Source organism: Lycorma delicatula, chromosome 5 (assembly GCF_047948215.1).
Source record: "Lycorma delicatula isolate Av1 chromosome 5, ASM4794821v1, whole genome shotgun sequence".
In the NCBI taxonomy this organism is placed as follows: domain Eukaryota; kingdom Metazoa; phylum Arthropoda; class Insecta; order Hemiptera; family Fulgoridae; genus Lycorma; species Lycorma delicatula.
Genome location: NC_134459.1, coordinates 67,482,605 through 67,506,739, shown reverse-complemented (window position 1 = coordinate 67,506,739; position 24,135 = coordinate 67,482,605). Strand labels below are relative to the sequence as shown.

The window sequence follows — 24,135 nt, the reverse complement described above, 5'->3', positions numbered from 1 at the left end:
TGAAGCACATAATCCATAATTGTTTTGTTTTGATGCCATCGCAAACTTATCAGCCAAAATTGGATGTCTTGATTGTTGATATCTGAATTTTTATATTTTCTATGTTTTACTAAAATATTCTTCTAAATCACTTATGTTATTATGTTCAAAATAATAATAAATACATTCTTACCTATGTTATAACAACAATTATTGTGTCAATTTGCACTAGCTCTGAAGAAATTGTTAAGCAATTTGATATATATTAATACACAACTTCTCGTGTATTAATAAAAATTTCAACAAACCTGTTTCAACGTACCTAGATTTGGTTTGCTGTACTATTAATGTAGTAATGTACTATTAATGTAGTTGCATGTGTGCGAACCTGCATGACCTTAATTTTCATTGTGTATTGGTAACTATTGCCCAAGGGGTGGTAACTAGTGCTCAATGCTGCCCCTCAATATGTCTTGGAGATAAAATACCTTGCTAGACTTCTCAGCTCTCACCGGTGGGTAGTAGCACCCCCAATGAGAACTACTGATATAGATGATGGGTAATTTTGATTTGGAAAGTTGTTCTTACAAGTAACTGTATGATGAAAGTAGTGAAAAAATTATGTTACTTAATTTATTTTGAAAAAATGGCCTAGATTTTTTGCTTCTATTATTGTGGTACAATCCTATTATTTTTGCATATTCTCTCATTTCAGCAGAATAAGGATAGACTGTCCAAGAAATATTTGCATATAACAACTTTTTATAATACTTATCAGATTGCAATGATTTTAAAATTGGTTTTTTCTATCAATATTTAGGAAGCTCGTACTTTTTTTAATATCATATAGCAATATGTATATTTTCCCTTTGTTAGTGTCTCTTAGGTTTTTAATTTATAATTTTTTTTTATGTTTAAGAATTACAATTAGCTATCTTTTTGACTGCAGGTCCAAGAACATTGTAAACTTATCCTTTCTCATATAACTTTTTTTAAAATTTAGTATTAAAGTTGTAATTTTTATTTTTTAAGTACTGCTGCACCAAATTAACTTGCACCTTGACTTAAATTTCACATTACTGAGATTAACACTCTCTAGAGCATAAACCAATTTAACTTCACTTACTGGAAAAATATAAACTAAAAGCTTGCAGGAAGAACAAACTAATCTACCTGTCTTTCTCCATTTTCAACAAAGTATTTAACAACATTTATATCATCGCTATGAGTATATAATTTTCTCATATTTGTGAACTTTTTCTTGTTTGCAGTTGTAACTGTTGTAAAATAAATGCTAAAAAGACCAAGAGATATATGGTAATCCCTCGCTGTTCACCTGGGTTTTGTTCCACATAAATAGCATGAATAATGAAACCGTGAATACCAAAACCATATTTATTTGGCAGAAAAGGAGTTAAATAATCCAAATGCCGATTTTATACACTAAAGTACCTAACTATTAAAAAACTATGTACTAACATCCTGTATGCTTATGAATGAGTGTAGCCGTAATAAATATGTTTACTTGCATACAGTACAGTATTATATTTTTATTCATGTCATTTTTTTATTTTAATTTTGAACAATGAAAAACTTGTGTACAGTATTTATAAAATTGTAAATATTGAACACTAAGAACAGAATGTTTTAACAACATAATGTAGGCCTATGTTAATACTTTTTTCTTTAAAAAAACGTAATTTTAATTTTATTTTAGTTCTTTACAAAATTCAAAATTTTATGATGCTAATGCTGTTTCATGCTGTCATTTAAAATGTATTGACTGCTCTAGAAAAGTGTCAGTTTCAGAAACCTTTGTTATTATCTGTTTAGTTGGACAAAAAATTTCATTTACAGATTTTAAGTTTTGTAATTCACTCATAACTTCTTCTTCCTTTTGTCTTCATCTTCCAGAATAGGTAAAGGCTGTGTTTATCAGCTCTTCAAGTTCTTCCGTGATCTCTTCCTTGTACAGTGCACCAGCTGTTGAACATCTGAAGCATCAGTTTTATTAAAACCTTCACCTTGAATTTTATGTGCTACTTGTACAATATCATTCACAATTTTATCAACAGTTTTGTTTTTTCAGTTTGCATTTTTTCTAAGCAATGTCGGGCCACAAATTCCGCAACCATTGTTGATCGGTTTAATTTCATAAAAATCAATGAGTTATCCACCCTTGTTTCACTTGTTGATTCACTAAAAGTCCACTGCAGATAATAGGCTTTGAAAGCAGCGATGAACCCTTGATCCAGAGCTGACATATTTGGTGGCAGAAATAACACTTCTACATTAGGAAACAAAATTCTTACTTCTTCTGGAAGTCCTGGAGCATTATCAACAAAAAGAAGAACTTTAAATGGCAAAAACTCTGTTTTCAGATAAAGTTCACCATGTTTCACAAAAAAATGAAACCACTCAATAAAAAGAGATGCTGTTATCTCCATGCTTTTTGTTTTCATTTCCATAAAATTGGTAAATTATTTGTATAATTTTTAAATTTATTAATTTTTTAGTTTGTTTGCAGTTATACTAGTAAAATTCACTCCTTAAAATATTGGATGAGGCAACTGCGAATACGTAAAACCATGACTGCTAAATCTGCGAGTAGCAAGGGATTACTGTACGATAAAATAAGAAAAGATGTAGTTGACTAAATTTAACAATAACTAAAAATTTCATAAATAAACAATACAAATTAAACATTAATTTACATTCTGCTTAATATACAATACATGAACACATGTAATAGGCACTTGCAACCTGTCTATATTTGTAATCGTATGACTTGAGTCATCTGGTGATTTAGAGGTCTTTAGTTCATATTTTTCTACATGTAGTGTTAACTTGGTTGTGTTGTTTATAGTGTCTTTAATAAGATGATATAAATATTTATTACTAATAAAATTATGGAAATGGCTAGTTGGAATTTTTTTACAAATTATGATTTTCAAGCAAAATTGCAAAAAAAAAATAAAACAGAAATAAAACAAATATATGAATTATAATTAAAAACAATTCACAAAGAGTATATACCAATTCTCCTCAAAGAGAAAGAAAATAAAAATATAAATTCTAAAAATATTGAAAAATTTAAAAAATTTGGTACATAATAGCAAGGTCTATACCGACTTCTATATCCCAACATATAACTATAATTAACCAAAATAACATAATTAATAAAAATAGACTGGTGAAAACCTACATTTAAAGAGCAAATTATTGTAAATAAAATCAATTAGAATATACTTAATAAGGTAGTTCCAGATACAAGTGTGTATTGCTACATTAAAATAAATAATCTCAGAATTCCTGATTTTTAGCTGTTTGCACATGGTTTGGTACATATTAAAAGATTTGTTTTTAATTTTTTAGTCTACTGTGTACTCAAGAATTTTTTGTTTTACGATTAATTTTTTTTATAATCTATATTGGTCATAAGGATATTTAATGAATAATATGATTATTGAAAGAATAGTAAAAGAAGTTATGTAATATGAGTATATACATCCACATATATTTATATAATAAAAATATGTGATGCTTACATTTGTACAGTAAGTAACTCTTTTAAATCTATATGTTTTTTCGTTTTAGTTTTTTGTGGCCTGTGTGATTTGTTTGATGACAGCTGTAATTATGATATGTTACTGGATTGGCCTTCCATACTGGTGGGAACGTAGTCAGTATGCAACATATGGTTTACTTATTTTTGGCCATTGGTTATTAATAAGTACATTGTTTCATTACTATATGGGTGTTGTGACACCTCCTGGTTATCCACCTCAGGTAGTGTAATCTTATTTAATGTATATAATCATGCAGTATGAATTTATATTGTTTTTTCATTTTATTTATGTTTGGCTATTAATTTTTATAAGATTGATTATTGGTTATCTCGATGATATTTCCATTCTGTTTTCATATTTTCCAGTATCGGAGCACTTTTTTTTCTGCTTATCTTTTTTGTACTTCTTGTAAAACAGTAGCAACTTTACAGTGAGTAAGGATCTCTTTAAATTCTGCTTAGTACTAAGTAAACTGCTGAAGACAAAATATTATTTGTGTACAATAGACCCTTTAACTGGGTAGTTTTAGTTTTATCCATTTATGTATTTCTGGCAAAAATGTAGAATAAACACAAACAGGTTTGGTTGTACTCCTTATCATTTTTTCCCGTAACACTGTACCTTTGAGTTTACAATTTTGAATTTTTATTTTGTTTAATTTTAGATCGAGCAAAAAGAAGGAGGAATTTCACTACTAAAGTGAAATTAATAATACCACTAAGGTATTATTAATTAAATTTCTGACAAAAAATTGATCACTTAGGTATAGAAAAAATATTTTAGATTTGTTGAATGATGTATTTATATACAAATAAATTTATATATAAAAACATTATTAAACTAATATATGTATAAAATATTTTACAAACTGAATACAATATTATTGAATTTTGAATATTTTACAAATTCAGTTTTTCAATTACAACTTTGTCTTTGTCAAGTTAAGGGTGAAATAAGAGTGGGAGGGATTTATTAAAGTAATTTGTAAATGTGCAATTAAATATTTTCCTACTGTGTAGCAATAGATAATAAATGTTTACATTGAGTTCAAAATGTTATTTTAGAAGTTAAGGAATATGTACAAAATATGGGGAATATTTTAGTTGTGTGCATCTCTGAGTTAGATAAGAGTAAATCTATCATTAAATGAGCAGCTGAGAAAAATCTACTGACTTGCTACCCACTATAAATTGAGTTGAGACTGATTAATTCACAGAAATTGGGATATTTTAGTGATTAAAATTGTGAAAGTTAATAATTTACAAAACGTAGTGATATCCAAAAAATTACAATGAAATTGTAAACTGTGTGGTAAGAGTGTCGCAGATATCATTTCTTCTGCCAAAAAACAAAAATTTCTGTAATATAAATAAAACTGTTTTAACACAATAATACTGTTATCAAAAAAGATAAGACACTACATTTCTGTTATCAAAATCTGTTATTAATTTATAATCTTGTTTAAAAATAAATACATTTAATAAATAGATATACAATAATAGATAATAAAAAATAAATGTTTAAGCGTTTCGTATAAGCAAAAAATAGAAAAATTTGATACAAAATACTTACCGGCCCGATTTAATTTATTAAACAACGAATAATCATAAGAATTGTATTATTTCTGTATATGTGATATATATTTTGTATAAATGAAATCAGGTCGATAAGAGTTTTGTAACAAATTTCTCTATTTTTTGCTTATTATATGGAATGCTTAAACATTGTTTATTATATATTATTGTAAATAAAATTCTAAATTAATAACAGATTTTGATAATAGGTAGTGTCTTATCCTTTTTGATATCTGTATCATTTTGTTAAAAACAATTTTATTTATGTTACAGAAATTTTTGTTTTTTGAACAGAAGAAATGATATTTGCGAGAATCTTACTTTATGGTTTACAATTTCATTGTAATTTTTTTCAATATCACTGTTATGTTAAATTTTTTTTTATGAGTTACTGATTGTGATCTTATGGATCTATTATTAAAATTTATTGCCTTTCTAGAACAAACAAATATACATTTTTTGAATTTCTCGGCCAATTTTATTTGTTGTTAGTCATATCATTCACTTATACCATATTTTTCCTTTTTTAATGAAACTAGTATAATGATCTTCATGAATTGAAGATCTGTGATGTAATGCGCTTATTATTTTGTAAGTGTAACCCTCGATTTTTATCTTATCTGTGGATACACTTTTTATATTATTATTAAATGAACTTTTTTTTATTTCTGTATCAGTTTGGTCAAATAGTTGTAATTGTAGATTAAAAATTTTACGAATCAAATTTATTTCTGTTTTTTATGTAAAAAATCTTTGTTACCATATTTGTAACACTTTTCTACTGTTTGTGTTTTATTAGCAGCTATAATCACTTGTAAACTAATACTTCTGTTTTTTTTGCTCAAGTGATGGAAATTAAAGAAAAATTGTTTCAACTTCAGTACTTTCATTTATATAAGAGAATTTACTATTAAAACAAGCTGCAGTATATTTTCTTTTAAATTTTCTTATTTGAAGTACATTATCAAGTTTTTGTATGCTACCTGGTACTATCAAGTACTGCTATGTAGTGGCACGATTTATAAACCCACCTTTTTGATGAAAGAGTGACATTTTCGATTTTATCAAATGGAAAAAAAATCTTAACAAAATTTGAGGTATTTTTTGAAAATATTCTTTATTACAAATGTAACTGAAATGTTTTCATGCTTATTTTTTAATTTTTTCCCATTTTCATTTCACTTTTAGGTTAGGTCATGTTTAGAACTCTAAACATAGTTCGTTGACTTTACCATGCTGCCCAGTTCTGTGAGCTTACTGGTGAAGTTCTAGTGAACTTCTTGATTTCAAGAAAGGATTTAAATTGTTTTCATAAATCATCATAGTTAAACAATTTTGTGTAAAGTTTTGTGCATGCCATTAGCGTTTATCATTGGTTAATGGTTGTAATTGGCCGTAAATGGTCAATTTCTTATTCCAGTTTGTGTTATTACACTACTCCCAAAAAGGAGTGTAATGTATTTAGGGTATATGTTTTGATGTATGTTTGTTCCACCAAAGAAGCTTAATGGCTGAACCAATGTAGATGTATGGTACCAACATGGGGTCATGGGACCCCATGTTGGAATCCTTACATTACCAGGATTGTCATAGGCTATTTAAATATATATATATATATATATATATATATATATATGTGTGTGTGTGTGTGTTTAAATAAATTTAAAAACTGAAAAAAAAATTATACTAGATACAAATGCACAAAATTGTCACCTGCTTGCTCTTTAATTATCCCATGTTAGTAATTATCCTATATTAAAAAGCAATGTTTGTCAGTTATGTATTTTTTGGCAGTCATGGTTTTTTAATTTTTAATGTTTATCTCATGTTTGTATTATTACAATTTGAATGACGTACATTTTTAATTAAAGGGAAATAGTTTTACTGTGCATTATGTTTGATTGTTTGAATTTTAAAATTTATCAGTTGAATTCTTATACTTGACAAACAATAACAGTATTCTATTTGTATAGTATAACTTGTTTGGGAGGTGTATTTCTATATTATATTACTGAACCGTACTATGTTTTGATTGATGGTCTATTTGTATTGTTGGGCAGTCCTCATTACTGCCCAATACTCATTGGGCAGTCCACAATGAATGGTTTTTGAATTTTTGTGGTACGTTTCATTGGCCACATTTGCTATCTTTATCCAAAACATGACCATCCCTGAAACATTAATGCTACTTAAAAAATTGCATACTGCCTAAATCTTGATCTTCACAAAAATATGATGACCATTTTGAAGCATTGGGTTCAGATTTCCCTGGTTTCTCACAAGTTTCTTCCATACATTGATAAATTTTTACTTCTATTGCAGGATTAGAGACTGAAATATAATAAAACTACATATATAGTAGAGATTCTTGTGTACAGTACAATGGCTTGTGGTACTCAAATTCACTAGACCTCTGGGCTGTAACCCTTGTTTACATTCATGTACTGTTCAAGGTTGTTTACTAATCTGCGTAATTCTCAAAGAATATTTTGGTCGTGTTGCTTAGAAAATAGAAGCTACTGTCATTCTTAATTAAAAATCTATAATGGTGAGTGACTAGCTTAAGAACTGTGATAAAGTTACAGTGAGACGAAGAAGTTGAATTTGGTTAACAATTTTTTATTACATTTTGTGGTTCATTGAAGTACAGTATTTTTGATACTTTTTGAAATTTGCCAGAAATTATATAATTTAAAATAATTTTTTATTAATTTGTTATGAAAGGAATAAAATAACATTTAAGATACATTTAAATCTTAATAAGATTATTACTGTTTGTTAAGGATTCATTAATACCAGAAGCAGTCAGTATTTGTAAGAAATGTATAGCACCAAAACCACCAAGAACTCATCATTGCTCAGTCTGCAATCGTTGTGTTCTTAAAATGGATCATCATTGTCGTATCCTTTTGATTATTGTATAGTGGTATATATTTATTACAGAATTAATGTTAGTTTTTATTTATAACTTTTATATGTATTATTTTTTAATGGTATTTCAGTGGCTTATTCAATAATATCAGTGACTTTTAAATGGAACGTAGAGATTTGATTTATGTCAAGGTTTTGAGCTTTAACTGTTTTTATATATGTATATTGAATGTCATTGTTCATGAAAATTATTTGGTTTGATTTTACGTTGAATCAATGTATCAGAATTAAGTAAAAGTTTGGTTTAAATTATTAAAACTGAAGGAAAGAAGAGATAATCACAGATTGCCCAATCCTTATTGCCCACAATTCAAAATAAGTATAAATTACACATTAGATATGTACATCTTATTCAGTTATTTTTAAATTTTATATGTTCATCCTACATTGTGGTTTATAGCAGATTTACTAATTTGAACTTAGTGTTGATATCAGAACAGATTTGCAAATTGATTTTTTTTAAATTTGTATTTTTCTTTGATTTTTGAAAATAGAACTACATTTTTTTTCAATATAACTTCTACATCAGATTGTTATTATTTTTCTAATTTGTTTCATGCTCTTTTAAACTTACAATAATAGTAAAATTTAATCTCTGATTATCTTTTTCTAAAAAAAGCTTAGCACTTCAAAAATGTGTAGATAAAAAGTATTCCATGCCAGGCTAACAAAGGAAAGAGTGAAGTGAGCTGGTTTTCCATTAGTTCTTCACTGAATTGAAAATACTGTTGCACTTCAGCATACCAGTCTAAATGTAGATAATATTCAGTGAAATAAGTGAAACACACATACACATAGGGACTGGTGTGTAATGAATATAATTTTTCTCAAATAATGTAAGAAGTATGATAATGGCTGTTTATCTCTGGTGCTTTACTGTACCACAGCCATAACAAACACTAAAACAGTGTAAAGCGACAAATTAATACTGTTTTGTTGTGAAAAAATAAATGCATTACATACGCTGCCTTAACTCAGTAGGAGGAAGTAATTAATTTAATGTTTTTTGTTTGGTTTATGCATTAATATATTCTTGATTTTTAGATAGTGTGATCAAAAGTCCCTCAGCTGTGTTTTCCGGTATATATATTTATATATATATATATATATATATAGGTGATATTAAAGTATTAAAATGGCTTCATTTTAAACTGAGGGATATTAGGAGGATCTACATAGTTATAAAATTAAACTCTATGATGTGTATGAAAATTTGTCTGCCATCTTAGATCCTCTATATTGAATCAAATTTTTTTTTGTTCAAATAGAAAGGTAGGATGTATGATACATGATTATAATGTAACATTTTACAATAAAAATGATGGCAAAAACAATTTCTTAATAAATGGCTTTGTTTTCGAATTATAAGCAGTCAAAGTTGTCAAAAATGGAAAAATTGTGGTAGTAATAAAATGCCCCGTAGTAACTTTTTTATTTTGTATTAACATCAGAATTGCATCCAGTATCAAATTCAAAACAGTTAATGATGAAATTAATAACCCAAATACTAATAATAACAGTCTTCCTAATAAAAAATAATAATTAATAACATTAATAATAATTAACATTAGTAATAATATTCAATAACTAATAATTTACTAATTAAATGGCTAATTTACTAATAATTTACAAATTTACAAATTAAATGGCTAGGTCATCAGGAAAGTTTTTGACCTTTTTAAGGTCGTTTTTTAAGGTCTGTTAAGATAAACAGGTGATCATTTAACCTAGATTATCTTTATGAGTTGAACAAATTCTGTCATCAACTGTTAGTCTAAAGATCTCTTCATTTCAAATTTTATCTATCTATCTGACTTTTAACATCCTTCTATGACATCACATTTCAGATGTATTTTTTCTGTAAACCATTCTGTTTTACTTGTTATTCATCTTATACTAAATAAAGTGCTTCACTCCACACAAACATTAAGAATTTCTAATTCGTAGATCTAAATAAAGAAATATCCTACTTCTGGTATAAATGTGTTCAAATACTTCATTATTTATTTAATTCCTTATTATCATCCTTTCTGTCAATTTTCATTATCTTTGCTTTATTCTTATTTATTTTCAGACTGAAATTTTCTCCTAGCAACAAATCCATGCCATTCAGCATTTCTTTTAAAGCTTTAATGCCTGAAAAAGAACAATATCATCAATAAATCTTAATGTCTTTATTTTATCTCCTTAGATAATTATTCCACTCTCAAATGTGTGTTTCAATTTTCGTACTATTTTTTCTCAAAGCACAAAATGCAATGGAGCCAGTACACATTATATTTTCTCATTTCTTTCAGAAATGGAGCTTATGTTTCTTCATCTTATAACTGTAACTTGTTCTAGTTTAGACTGTAAATAAGCATTCTCTTTCCAAATTTTAGTGATTTATTTTTTAATTTTAAACAAATCCCACATAAGTGGTTTTACTCTTCTCAAACTGCTTTGTAAAATTAATCGTGAAGGTTTGAATGGCCAGCCTTAAAACCCCATGTTCATTCTTAAAGCCAAACCAAACCGGATCTTCATGTAATATAACTTTCATAGCACATTCTATGTGCCTTGTAAACTATCCTAGGAAGTATATTCGAAACACAAGATGTTAATGAGGTAGTTTTATTATTTTATTGCTTTCATTGGTATAAATATAAACTTATCTCAATAATTTACTTAAATTTATTCTAGAATATATTAGGATATATACCATAAAATAACTTTATTTTGAAATGTTAGATGTATAAAGACAATTGGTCAGTACATATATGGAGAATGATTGTATGATGTTTAAAGTTTAAACAAAAAAAAAAAATAAATAAGATTTAAAAAAAGCATAAAGGAAGCTAATAAAAATGGCAGAATTTTGAAAATTAAGTGACAACACAGTAAATCAGGAGAATTGACAAATTGACTAAGAATTGAAGAGAGTTTTACAAAAGAAAGTTGGGTCTGAAATTGGAATTAACTGCCTAGCATTTGCCAAAGATATTACAATTCTCTTGGACTCTATCATAATGGCAGCAGTACGAATAAACTATCTAAAAGAAACCAGAGTAGGGTTAAAAATTTCCTTCAAAATATCAGAATTCATGACCAACATCAAAGATTCCCCCAAGTTCCTAAATATGAAATATGGAAAACTCTACAGTCAAATAAATTAAAAAATATCTAGAAGAAATAATCCAAATTAGATATAAAAAAATCACACAAACACACATTAAAAAAAATTGGCTTAAATAAAAAAGACAGTCACACAAGATCAAGAACAGTGGAAAAGACCTAAAAGAAATGAAAATATTTGAAGAAATAATACAAGATAGAACAATGTTGAGAAAACTGGAACAAGATTTGAAAAGTCTCCAAGAGAAGGAGAAAAAGAGAAAAACATCTGGTCAGAAGACGAAGGCAAAAATAAAGCAAAAAAATGAAGAACTAATTAAGACCGGGAAAGAAAATGCTAGAAGAAAGTAAAATTAATTCAAAATGTTGCTTCATGTGGTCCTCAATCAGCCAAACCGAAAAAAGGAAATGAAAGAATCAGGTTGATAAATTAAGTTATAGAAATTACATTAAAAAATTTGTGGGTGTAAGATCTTACTTTTACTTTTACAATTAAAAAAAAAATTATTGTATTAAGTAATTTAGGATTGGAATCATTTCACTAAATTTTAAAATTAAATATTGTGATAATTGAAGTAGATAAACTCAGTTGACCTAGCCATTTAATTTGTAGTAGTATTGTAAATTATCAGGTATTGTATATTATATTATTAGTATTATTTGTTATTGTGAAGATTGTTATCTTTAATATATTGGCCTTTAATTCAACATTAACTGTTTGTTATTGGATGTAACTGAAGCTAATATGAAATAAAAAAGTTACAGGGTGTTTTACCTCATTTTATTATTACCATAACTTTTTCCGATCACTGTTTTTTGCTCATTGGTGGAAATGAAGGCATTTATCGAGAAACTGTTTTTACCACAGTTTTTACATTAAAATAATTTATCAGATAATTACCTTTCTATTTAAAAACAAAAAAAAATTTTTTTTTGAATATGGAGGATCCAAGATGGCAGAAAAAATTTTCAAATATACCATAAAGTAGTAATTTTGTGTGTATGTGCGCACGCGCGCACACACACACTCACCACAAAGAGTAGTTATGGAAATAACTTCATATTTTAAAACTGAGAAATACTAGAAAATAGAACAACTGTGGATACATAGTTACAAAGTTACTAACTACATTATGGTATGTTTGAATATATATGGTATATATAAATTAATCAGAACAAAGAAGATGTTATTTAATAAAAAGTAACTTTTTTTTTTTAAAATCATACATATACAATTTGTGAATATCTAGTAATTAATATGCCCTTCTTTATTTTTAATCACTTCAACGATTTGACATCAATTCGAAAAGTGTACTACACATTTTTTTTATTTTTTCATCATGCAATCATACTGATATTATTGCTTTAATGAGGTCAATATTTGTGGTACAATTCATTTTTGAGAGTTGTTTTTTGACTGTTGCTTAAAGATTTTCAATTAGGTTTGAGTCTGGGGAGTTGCTTGGCCATGGAAGCACTTTAATGTTTTGTTCCTCAAAAAGGTTTTCCACTTTTTTGGTAGTATGGCATGGTGCAAATCTTGTTGGAACACTATGTTGCCTTGTGGGAATTTGTTTTTAAGTTGTATCACAACCCTTTCCTTCAGATTCTTATATATCTATCACTTTTCAACATATCATTTACTAGAAGTTATGAATAAGGGCCTTCGAATGTGAAACAACCCCAAGACATTTTTTTCTGGGGATGTTTAACTGATTATTGGATATGATCCTACTCATATCCTTATGTTTTTCATGAATTCAGAAAATACAGCATTTTTTCAGTCTTTTTTGGTCCAGTTAGCATGTGCTTTGGCCCACACAAGAGCCTTTTTTTTGACATTGCTGTTGTTAAAAAGCTGCTTTTTAGCTGGTTAGCAAACTTTCTGCCCATCTGCAAGAAGTCAGTATCATAACAGTTTTCATGTATAACTCTCTTCTACTGGTGCTAATTCTCAATTTAATTCCAAAGGAGATAGTTTTGGATGACGTTTACTTTTTCTCACTAATAACCAATCCTTTACGGCCACATTTACCTATTTACCTTTAAGTATTTTTGGTGTAATAATGTTCATATTTATTTCACATTTTTATTTTTTTTATTGTGTTCTTTAAGTTTAAGTTGATTTGCAGTAACAGTAAAAAATGCCGTATAAATTTACAAATGAGGAATATGCAGATATACATTTTGTCCACGGGTTATGCAATGGTAATGCTTATGAAGCTGTTGAGGAATATTGTATATGATTTCCTAATCAAATTATTCCCAACAGACAGATATTTACAGATACTCACAAAACTGAGAGAATCTGGGTCATTTGTATTACTTTCTGAACGGCAATGCAACAGTCACAAACAAGTATTGCCTATGATACAGGGAAGTCCTTCAATAAGTACACAAAGATTATCTGTGCGTGTAGATATTCCGCGTGTTAGCATATGGAGAATATTATGCCGTGAACATCTTTATCATGTTCAACATCTAGAAGAACTTAATTACAATCAGAAAATTAATTTCTGCCATTGGTTACTGCATAACAATGTATTAGAAACTCAAATACGTTTTTGTCTAAAAAGTATCATATTTGGAATGACATCAATCAGCATGTCACCTCATAATCAAACTACCAATATTGGTTTTTGACAAATGTTTGATGTGGTATAGAAGGGAATATTCTGATTGGACCTTACATCCTTAATTGTCAGTTGTTTGGGGATGCCTATCTAAATTTTCTTCAAAATTAACTTCTTATATTTTTAGAGAGGATGTTCCACTGGTAATGTGAAGACTTACGTATTTCCAACATGACAGAGCCCCAGCACATTTTAATCATTGTGTAACTCAGCATCTTAATGAAACATTCCCAGATAGTTGAATTTTCCAAGGAGGACCAATAGCGTGGTCAGCTAGATCTCCTGATTGGAACCCATTAGATTTCTTTGTATGGAGACACATTAAGTCATTAGTGTATGCTCAAAAATCCAACAATGAACGTAAACTTTTACAAAGAATCCTGGTTGCCGCCCAAGAAATAAAAAATGGCCCATGAATGTTGGGAGGCAGTGGCATTCTCAAATCATCATGCTGAAATGTTTATTGCCATTGGAGGTGGACATTTTGAGGAGCTAATGTAGTACTCGCTGTAAAAGTTGTTTTTTAGGCCCCTAATTTTGGTTTTTAAGACAGATATCTTAAAAACTAAAGGAGATACAGTTGTGGGACCTATTTCATTGAATTTTTCAGGTCAAAAACCATAGAAAACCATTAACTTTGCCTCCCAATTAATATCCAAAAAATTTCAGTATGACCTCATTTTACTGGAGGAGCTGAGACCCAGGTGAAATCTTTCGCTAGCCATAACTCGCTAACAAAGCGTTTCCAGACTTATGTTTATATGAACTTTTTTCATTGTTTTGATAAGTGGAATACGCCAGTAAAGTATTGCAGATTCCTTGTGAAACACTATATGTATACTGACAAAAGAGAAGTTCTTCCAAAACATTACCTTTTTTTTTTCATTTTGGCAGAGGATAAATTTGTTCCAAATGTAAACCTACTTTGTGTGCATTTCTGTAGAATACATTGACTAAATTACCTACTCAGACTTTCTGAAGTATGTAGCATGTGACTTTTCTAGATAACCTAATCGCATGTTGGAGAAAAGTTATTACTTAATTTTTTTTTTTGTTATTTGGTTTAACGTAATAAAACAAAACAAAAGATTTAGAGTAAAGCCATATGAACAAATTAATATGCTAAATTTTGGATGTGGTTAATTCTGGCACAATGCCATTAATTTATTTAAGTATCATATTCAAATAATTTAGAATTTTTTTTATTGTTAATGATTGTCAGCATAATAATCATTTAAATTAAAATATTTCATACTGTTTTTTCAGCTAGTGAGAGTTATGTTGCAATAGATGGATTTTAAAATATACTAATAATCTTTTATATGAACTGAGCAGTACATTTTATATTAACCTATTATTAATAGATTCAAAGTTAAATAATTGATTTAAATGCTATTGTATGATTTTTTCTGAATAAGGTCTAAAAGTAATATTTACATTTTAATATTTGTGTGCTTCTTCTTATATTTTTTTTTTTGTCTTCAGTCATTTGACTGGTTTGATGCAGCTCTCAAAGATTCCCTATCTAGTGCTAGTCGTTTCATTTCAGTATACCCTCTACATCCTACATCCCTAACAATTTGTTTTACATATTCCAAACGTGGCCTGCCTATACAATTTTTTCCTTCTACCTGTCCTTCCAATATTAAAGCGACTATTCCAGGATGCCTTAGTATGTGGCCTATAAGTCTGTCTCTTCTTATAACTATATTTTCCAAATGCTTCTTTCTTCATCTATTTGTCGCAATACCTCTTCATTTGTCACTTTATCCACCCATCTGATTTTTAACATTCTCCTATAGCACCACATTTCAAAAGCTTCTAATCTTTTCTTCTCAGATACTCCGATTGTCCAAGTTTCACTTCCATATAAAGCGACACTCCAAACATATACTTTCAAAAATCTTTTCCTGACATTTAAATTAATTTTTGATGTAAACAAATTATATTTCTTACTGAAGGCTCGTTTAGCTTGTGCTATTCGGCATTTTATATCGCTCCTGCTTCGTCCATCTTTAGTAATTCTACTTCCCAAATAACAAAATTCTTTTACCTCCATAATCTTTTCTCCTCCTATTTTCACATTCAGTGGTCCATCTTTGTTATTTCTACTACATTTCATTACTTTTGTTTTCTTCTTGTTTATTTTCATGCGATAGTTCTTGCGTAGGACTTCATCTATGCCGTTCATTGTTTCTTCTAAATCCTTTTTATTCTCAGCTAGAATTACTATATCATCAGCAAATCGTAGCATCTTTATCTTTTCACCTTGTACTGTTACTCTGAATCTAAATTGTTCTTTAACATCATTAACTGCTAGATCCATGTAAAGATTAAAAAGTAACGGAGATAGGAAACATCCTTGTCAGACTCCCTTTCTTATTACGGCTTCTTTCTTATGTTCTTCAATTATTACTGTTGCTGTTTGGTTCCTATACATGTTAACAATTATTCTTCTATCTCTGTATTTGAACCCTAATTTTTTTTAAATGCCGAACATTTTATTCCAGTCTACGTTATCGAATGCCTTTTCTAGGTCTGTAAACGCCAAGTATGTTGGTTTGTTTTTCTTTAATCTTCCTTCTACTATTAATCTGAGAAGCAATAAAATTGCTTCCCTTGTCCCTATACTTTTCCTGAAACCAAATTGATCTTCTCCTAACACTTCTTCCACTCTCCTCTCAATTCTTCTGTATAGAATTCTAGTTAAGATTTTTGATGCATGACTAGTTAAACTAATTGTTCTGTATTCTTCACATTTATCTGCCCCTGCTTTCTTTGGAATCATGACTATAACACTTTTATTGAAGTCTGACGGAAATTCCCCTTTTTCATAAATATTACACACCAGTTTGTATAATCTATCAATCGCTTCCTCACCTGCACTGCGCAGTAATTCTACAGGTATTCCGTCTATTCCAGGAGCCTTTCTGCCATTTAAATCTTTTAATGCTCTCTTAAATTCAGATCTCAGTATTGTTTCTCCCATTTCATCCTCCTCAACTTCCTCTTCTTCCTCTATAACACCATTTTCTAATTCATTTCCTCCGTATAACTCTTCAATATATTCCACCCATCTATCGACTTTACCTTTCGTATTATATATTGGTGTACCATCTTTGTTTAACACATTAGATTTTAATTTATGTACCCCAAAATTTTCCTTAACTTTCCTGTATGCTCCGTCTATTTTACCAATGTTCATTTCTCTTTCCACTTCTGAACAACTTTCTTTAATCCCCTCTTCTTTCGCCAGTTTGCACTTCCTGTTTATAGCATTTCTTAATTGCCGATAGTTCCTTTTACTTTCTTCATCACTAGCATTCTTATATTTTCTACGTTCATCCATCAGCTGCAATATATCGTCTGAAACCCAAGGTTTTCTACCAGTTCTCTTTATTCCGCCTAAGTTTGCTTCTGCTGATTTAAGAATTTCCTTTTTAACATTCTCCCATTCTTCTTCTACATTTTCTACCTTATCTTTTTTACTCAGACCTCTTGCGATGTCCTCCTCAAAAATCTTCTTTACCTCCTCTACCTCAAGCTTCTCTAAATTCCACCGATTCATCTGACACCTTTTCTTCAGGTTTTTAAACCCCAATCTACATTTCATTATCACCAAATTATGGTCGCTATCAATGTCTGCTCCAGGGTATTTGCAGTCAACGAGTTGATTTCTAAATCTTTGCTTAACCATGATATAATCTATCTGATACCTTGCAGTATCGCCTGGCTATTTCCAATTGTATATTCTTCTATTATGATTTTTAAATTGGGTGTTGGCAATTACTAAATTATACTTCGTGCAAAACTCTATGTCCCCTCTTTCATTCCTTTTGCCCAGCCCGTATTCACCCACTATATTTCCTTCCTTGCCTTTTCCAATGCTTGCATTCCAATCTCCAACTATTATTAAATTTTCATCTCCTTTTACGTGTTTAATTGCTTCATCAATCTCTTCGTATACACACTCTACCTCATCATCATCATGAGCGCTTGTAGGCATATAGACGTTAACAATCGTTGTTGGTTTAGGTTTTGATTTTATCCTTATTACAATGATTCTATTGCTATGCATCTTGAAATACTCCACTCTCCTCCCTATCTTCTTGTTCATCATGAAACCTACTCCTGCCTGCCCATTTTTTGATGCTGAGTAAATTACTCTAACATTACCTGACCAAAAGTCACCTTCCTCTTCTCACCGAACCTTATTTCCCTTTTTAAATTTCCAACCTACCAACCTTATTTAAGCTTCTAACATTCCACACTCCAACTCGTAGAATGTTATTTTTTAATTTTCTGGTGACCCCTTCCTTAGTAGTCCCCACCCGGAGATCCGAACGAGGTACTAGTTTACCTCCGGAATATTTTACCAAGGAAGGCGCCTCCATCATTGTTATATGAAAATGCAGAGCCACATTTTCTTGGGAAAAAAGCAGCTGTAGTTTTCCATTGCTTTCAGCTGCGCAGTACTCAGAGGACTGAGTGATGTTGATTATGGCCGTTTAAGTCATTCTGACTCACGCCCCTAACAACTACTGAAAGAGCTGCTGCCCTCTTTCAGGAATCATTCCTTAGTCTGGCTCCCAACAGATACCTCCCCGATATGGTTGCACCTTCGTTCCATCTACTCTGTATCCCTGAGCACTCAAGCTCCCTCACCAACGGCAAGGTCTCATGATTCATAGAGGAGGTCTTCTTATAATCAGAGTAATAAAATTGGTAAACAGTATAATTAAATTAAAAGCTATTAAAATTGTTTTTAATGTAAGTGTTACAAGTCTTACACTGTTTTTGATCTGTACACTAGCATTTCCCTTTGCGGAAAAGTTTTATTTTAGTCAAATAACTGGAGGCAGGTACAGCTAGTTGCATTTCACTTACAGTTATAATAGCAGTGGCTGTGTTGATTGAGCCGCCACACTGTACACCATTGCATCTCTTAAAAAATCAAAATTCAAAAAAACAAATATGGTTTAGATGTTTATCTGAAGAGTATTTTAAAATCCAAATCTAGTGAATATCTCAATTAGTATAGTCAGTAATTGGGAAAATTTGCTATCAGTGTTCAAAACGTTTTTACCTTTCTTCACCCCTTTCAAGTTTGAATTTCAGAAAATCTAGAAATTGGTTTTTAGATATTTACTTGAGGATTACATACACCAGAAATCAAATTGTATCTTCATTTGTTACAGAGAAATAAAAGAAAATAGTAAATTTCATTGTTACGTTATTTCACCCCTTTTAAAACTTGGAATTCCAAAAAACTCTTTCTTAGTGTACACTTACACTGTTAAAGGTGTATAAAAATTTTCATCAATCTATCTTCAGTAGTTTTTGCTAGGTGTTGATTACGAATGACTCATGACATGTTTATATATATATATAAACAATTATGAAACCTGTTTTCCTGTTAATGCATTTATTATCAAGTTATAAGCATTCAAAGTTACAATGATTTTAACAATAAAACAAGGTAAAACGTGCTGCATGAACAATTTTATTGCATTTTACATTCATAATGCATACAGTAACAAAGTTTAAACAGTGCTATAATATTGATAATAATAAACAATAATTAACAACACAAAAAATTAAACGGATATATATATCAACTGATATTATTTACTATAAATATTACAAATACAATATTTATTTTAATATTTTAAATAAATATTTTTGATTGTAAATTACTAATGAAATAAATTTTGAAAGCATACCTGAAAAATAACTGATGTCATGTTGGACAACAGCTTTCTAAATAGATGAATGAGGGTCCTCAACAGCCGTCTGCAATATATCTAATAACCTTGCATCAGTTGTGACACCCCTTGGTATACCAGTATGATTCTTTGCAGTACCAGTTTCTTCAAATCACTGTACTGTCTTGATCACAGTCAATTTACTTATTGATTCTCTGTTTGGAAATTTATTATTAAATGAATTACATACCTCTTGTAAAAGCTGAACTCTGTCGCATACCCATACATCATTAACAGAGTTATTCTTTCAGTTTCATTTAAAGAAGTCATTGTTAATTGAAGATTTAATATTTAATAAAATTAAATAATTGAACAAGAAAACTAATAATAAAACTCGCCAAAAAACAAATTTGAACCGCTAGGCTTACAACTTAATTTTACTAGCACTATCAAATTTTACCATTACAAGTATATTGAAATAAAAAAGGTGAAATGAGGAGTTAATAAGTTGTATTATTTCAACGTAAAGCAAACTGCATTGTTGTAAATTAACAGTTGATTTGCTCAAGTAGATTTTTAATACATTTTTTAACTAAATATTTACAGCTCTTTGTTTCATTTATGATACTAATTAAATTACTGATACTAATACTGGAAGATAATTTTTATTTAGAAAATAATATCAGTTGATGTAACTGTTTAATTTGATGTTAATTATTAGTTGTTGTTTATTATCAATATTATAGTACTGTTTGAAGTTCATTATTGTATGAATGTAAATGCAATAAAATTATTCATGCAGTGCGTTTTACTTTGTTTTATTATTGTTAACATGATTTTAACGTCATTGCAATTTTGAATGCTTATAACTTGACAATGAAGGCATTAACAGTAAAACAGGTTTCACCATTGTTTTTCTTGTAAAATTTAAAATTGAAATCATGTGTCATTTGTCCAACTTACTATTTAAAAAAAATTAAGTTTGATTTAATTTGGTGGATCCAAGATTGTGGGCAAAAATTAGAAACCCACCATAATGCAGAATATTTTTAGCAATGTTGAACTCCATTTCTTTCTACCACCAAATACTTCTCAGATATGCAGTATAAAGCTGTTTCCATACTTAAATATCACCATACATTCACATATATATATCTTTTTACCAGCTATTTCCCTTTCCTCAGCAGTGCTTATATTGCATTAAAAAATATAATTTTTTTCAGACTACACACTCTTTGCAGTAATGACTATTTAAAATTTTTATTTAACTTTTCTTATTTAGGCCATGAAAATTAAGGTTCAAATATATGAAATATTTATACTTTTCCTGAGTGAAAATTGAATAGTAACTGAAAAATCATTACTCCAACTACATTTAAATTAAATATAAAAAAGGCTATGAGAAAAAGTGTTTGGTAAGTGATTATGAGGAAATATCAAAAAAATTGTTTTTTGAAATTTTGTGTGTAATGTCAAGTTTGTCAAAAAGTACAAAAATAAAACTTAGTGGATGTTTTTCTTTAGATTTCATTAAATTTTGTCGTGTAAAATGTTAGAATGTGTTGTGAATCTGGAGATGTCAGTAGGAAATTTATTAGAAACTAAAGTGAGATCTACGTGAGTTTACAATAAACAAAATGATGGGCTCATCGATAAGGACATAACAAGTCCTTATGAAGGAGCAGTTGCTACATTTTATTAGTTTGACTACACCTTATTAATTATTTGTAAAATGTATTTTTTTCTTAACTTGTACTTGTAGCTTGGTTAAATAATTGTGTTGGTCATTATAATCACAGATATTTTTTTATGTACATGGTATTTATTGTTTTAAGTACATTATTTATAATGATATTTGGTTTTGAAATAATATATCATGAAGTATGGTTGGCTGAAACAGATGAAAGTGAAGATGACAATGATTCACTGATTGGATTTCCTGTAAAATTCAATCAAACCATAATGTCTACTGATGTAAGTTATTTAATTAATTTAAATGTTTATTTTTTTTAACTTTTATATAAATGAAAATTTTTTTTTTTGGGGAATAGTCTGATATATTTAGGAGTAAATACTCAGAAGGATCTAGGTAATCTCAGTAAGAAATTGTTCTTAAATAAAGTAAACAATAAGATCTGTGTAAAATTTTTGTAAACTCAAAAACATTTTACAAAAATTTTTTTGAGTTTTTAATAATTGTATTTAGCTAGTATTTGTACTTTATGAGTTTTATATAATAATTTTTATAAGAAACTTTTTACGCATGTATTACCTATTGTGATAGCACAATAGGTAATACATGCGTAATACATGGTAATACATGCGTAATAAAGTATGTACATGTTGGGGCATTTCATGCTCGTCTGATATCCTTTACTGGACATCTGTAACTCTTGGAAAAGAGTGTATGCCTGAGTAGTGGCTGGTAAATTATAATACTTACTGAAATCTAATGGGAGAACAAAATGTTACATAAACTGACAGATGCTGTCACGTAGCTTCATGCCCATACTAGTAACATTCCAAAACTTGATGACTGTGCCCTCTCTTTTTCTGTCGGTTGCCATTATTAAGAAATCAAGTATGGTGAACTGCTTATGGTGATGAATTTGTTGACTGAAATACTATGATTAAGTGGGCAATACAATTTTGTGCATCAGAAACTGGTAAAGTGAATATAGAGAATAAGGAAAATTCAACCAGTTTCTATGACCGATGAGAAGCTCCAAAAGCAGGTGGATGTATTGATTTAAACTGACCATTGCATCACATAACAAACATCGCTTCCCAGATAGGCATTTTGAATAAAAAGGTAAAACAGATTATTGCCCAAATAAGCTAAAACTGTTACCATAAAAACTGTTTGCGGTGGATGCCAAACAAACAGCAGTGAAAGGAATGTTGTGAACAGCTTCTGAAACGTTGTGACAAGGGAGGTTATTTCCTTTTCAATATAGTGAGAGGAGACAAAATTTGGTTGCATTATTATGACCTAGAAGGAAACAGCAAAGCATGGAATATCAGCTATAAAGGTTTTCCACAGTCAAAAAAATTCAAAACACCCTCTACAAAAAAATTCTCTTGTCAGTGTCCTGGGATTCCAAATTTGTAAACCTGACTGTCTTCCTGGAAGCTTGGTCAATGTAAATTTTGTGTGATAATAGAGACATTAAATCACCTAAGAAGATGTGTAGTTTGTTGTGTTTTACAATCCTTGGAGCTGATAATTTTGCAGCCAATAATGCTCAGCCATATAACCGCTGAGGTTCATGTGAAGTTCAAATTTGAGCCTATTCTACAACCTTGAAACTCATCAGATTTGGCGCCCTATAATTTTTATATTTTTTCTGCAGTTAAAGAAGGATATTTAGGGTATTCATTTCACCACAGATAATGAATTGGACACAGTGAGATCTTGGATCAAAGAAAGATTGCCAGCATTCTTCATTGATGGAATGAGAAAACCTTTGAGAGAAATGTGTAGCTGTAAATGGTGACTACGTGGAAAAATAAATGTAGTTTCTTTAGAAAATAAAATGCATTTTTCTGTCATATCTGTTCATTTCATTTGTTAAAAAAAAAAACAAATATGGCATTTTCTCTTTTTATTTACAAGTATTAGCAATTGCATTATATTTCAGCTATCCTTTGTAGTTAATGAAATGTGTTGTCAGGTCTCCACTATGCAACATTGTCGTTTGTAAAATTAAAAAAAAATTGATTATTTGTAAATGTAAGTTTGACTTTCTTACACATTTTTAGAATATTTTTTTAGTTTTGCAGGAGGATCAAAATTTTAAGACTTTTTTATTCATACTTTTTATTAAAAGTGCATCCATGTTTTATATGATTTAAATATTAAAAATATTGGCTACAAAGTAGTTTTTTTAAACAGTTTTTGAAATGTTACTTAGATGTATGCAATTTTGTAAAATATTCATAAATTATGTTGTCAAAAAAGGCTGAGTTAAAATATTATTTATTTTTGTTGTAGAATGGAAATTATTTAGGTTAGTGACATAACAGTGTATGTAATCATGAATTATTTTAAAAGGATTATTTATTAATTGTTTAATTGGGCCTCATTAAAATATAAGTATTTGTGATATCTAAAAAAAGTGACCTTTTCTTTATCCCTAAAAGTGTATTATAAAATACTTTAAAATAGATCACTATTTAGAGATGGTTAATAATTTTAGTTTATTCATTTATCTATAATGTAAATATGAACTAAATGTCATACAAGAATCATATATTTACATTAAATAACAGAATAATGCTTTTTTGTTTTATGTATTTACAAAACAAAAATGCATCATCATATAAAAGCATTTATATGTTGTGTGGAAATCGTGTGTAAAATGTTACTGTAATATAAAAAATAAAGACATACTGTGTGTTAGGTAGCAATTTTCTTGCTGCAAAGAATTGTGAGTATGAACATATGTTATAATCAGGTGCTTGATGGGGGTGGTAGGCTTTGAGATATCAGTTTCACTTGAAGGACACTATAACACTGTCTGATGTAATGTTGGTTGCGTGCAGAGTAAAATTCCTAGTTCTTCTGTTGAGGATTCTGTGTACTAGGATTTTGCTTTTAGTAATTATTTTCAGATTTATAATAGTATGA

General features: G+C 29.1%; 1 protein-coding gene across 6 annotated transcripts in view; it reads left to right on the top strand.

Moving 5' to 3' along the window:
* LOC142325057 (palmitoyltransferase ZDHHC16B) overlaps window positions 1-24,135 on the top strand; it is a 53,073-nt gene that overhangs the window by 4,571 nt on the left and 24,367 nt on the right. For all 6 annotated transcript variants that reach the window (XR_012756480.1, XR_012756481.1, XR_012756478.1 and 3 more), the window contains exons 3-5: window positions 3,577-3,768; window positions 7,906-8,023; window positions 21,268-21,479. Coding sequence is in view for 2 of the 6 variants with exons in the window: in XM_075366358.1 (XP_075222473.1) it covers window positions 3,577-3,768; window positions 7,906-8,023; window positions 21,268-21,479 (522 nt within the window). In the remaining 4 variants the exon portion in view is untranslated. The remainder of the gene's footprint in view (window positions 1-3,576; window positions 3,769-7,905; window positions 8,024-21,267; window positions 21,480-24,135) is intronic.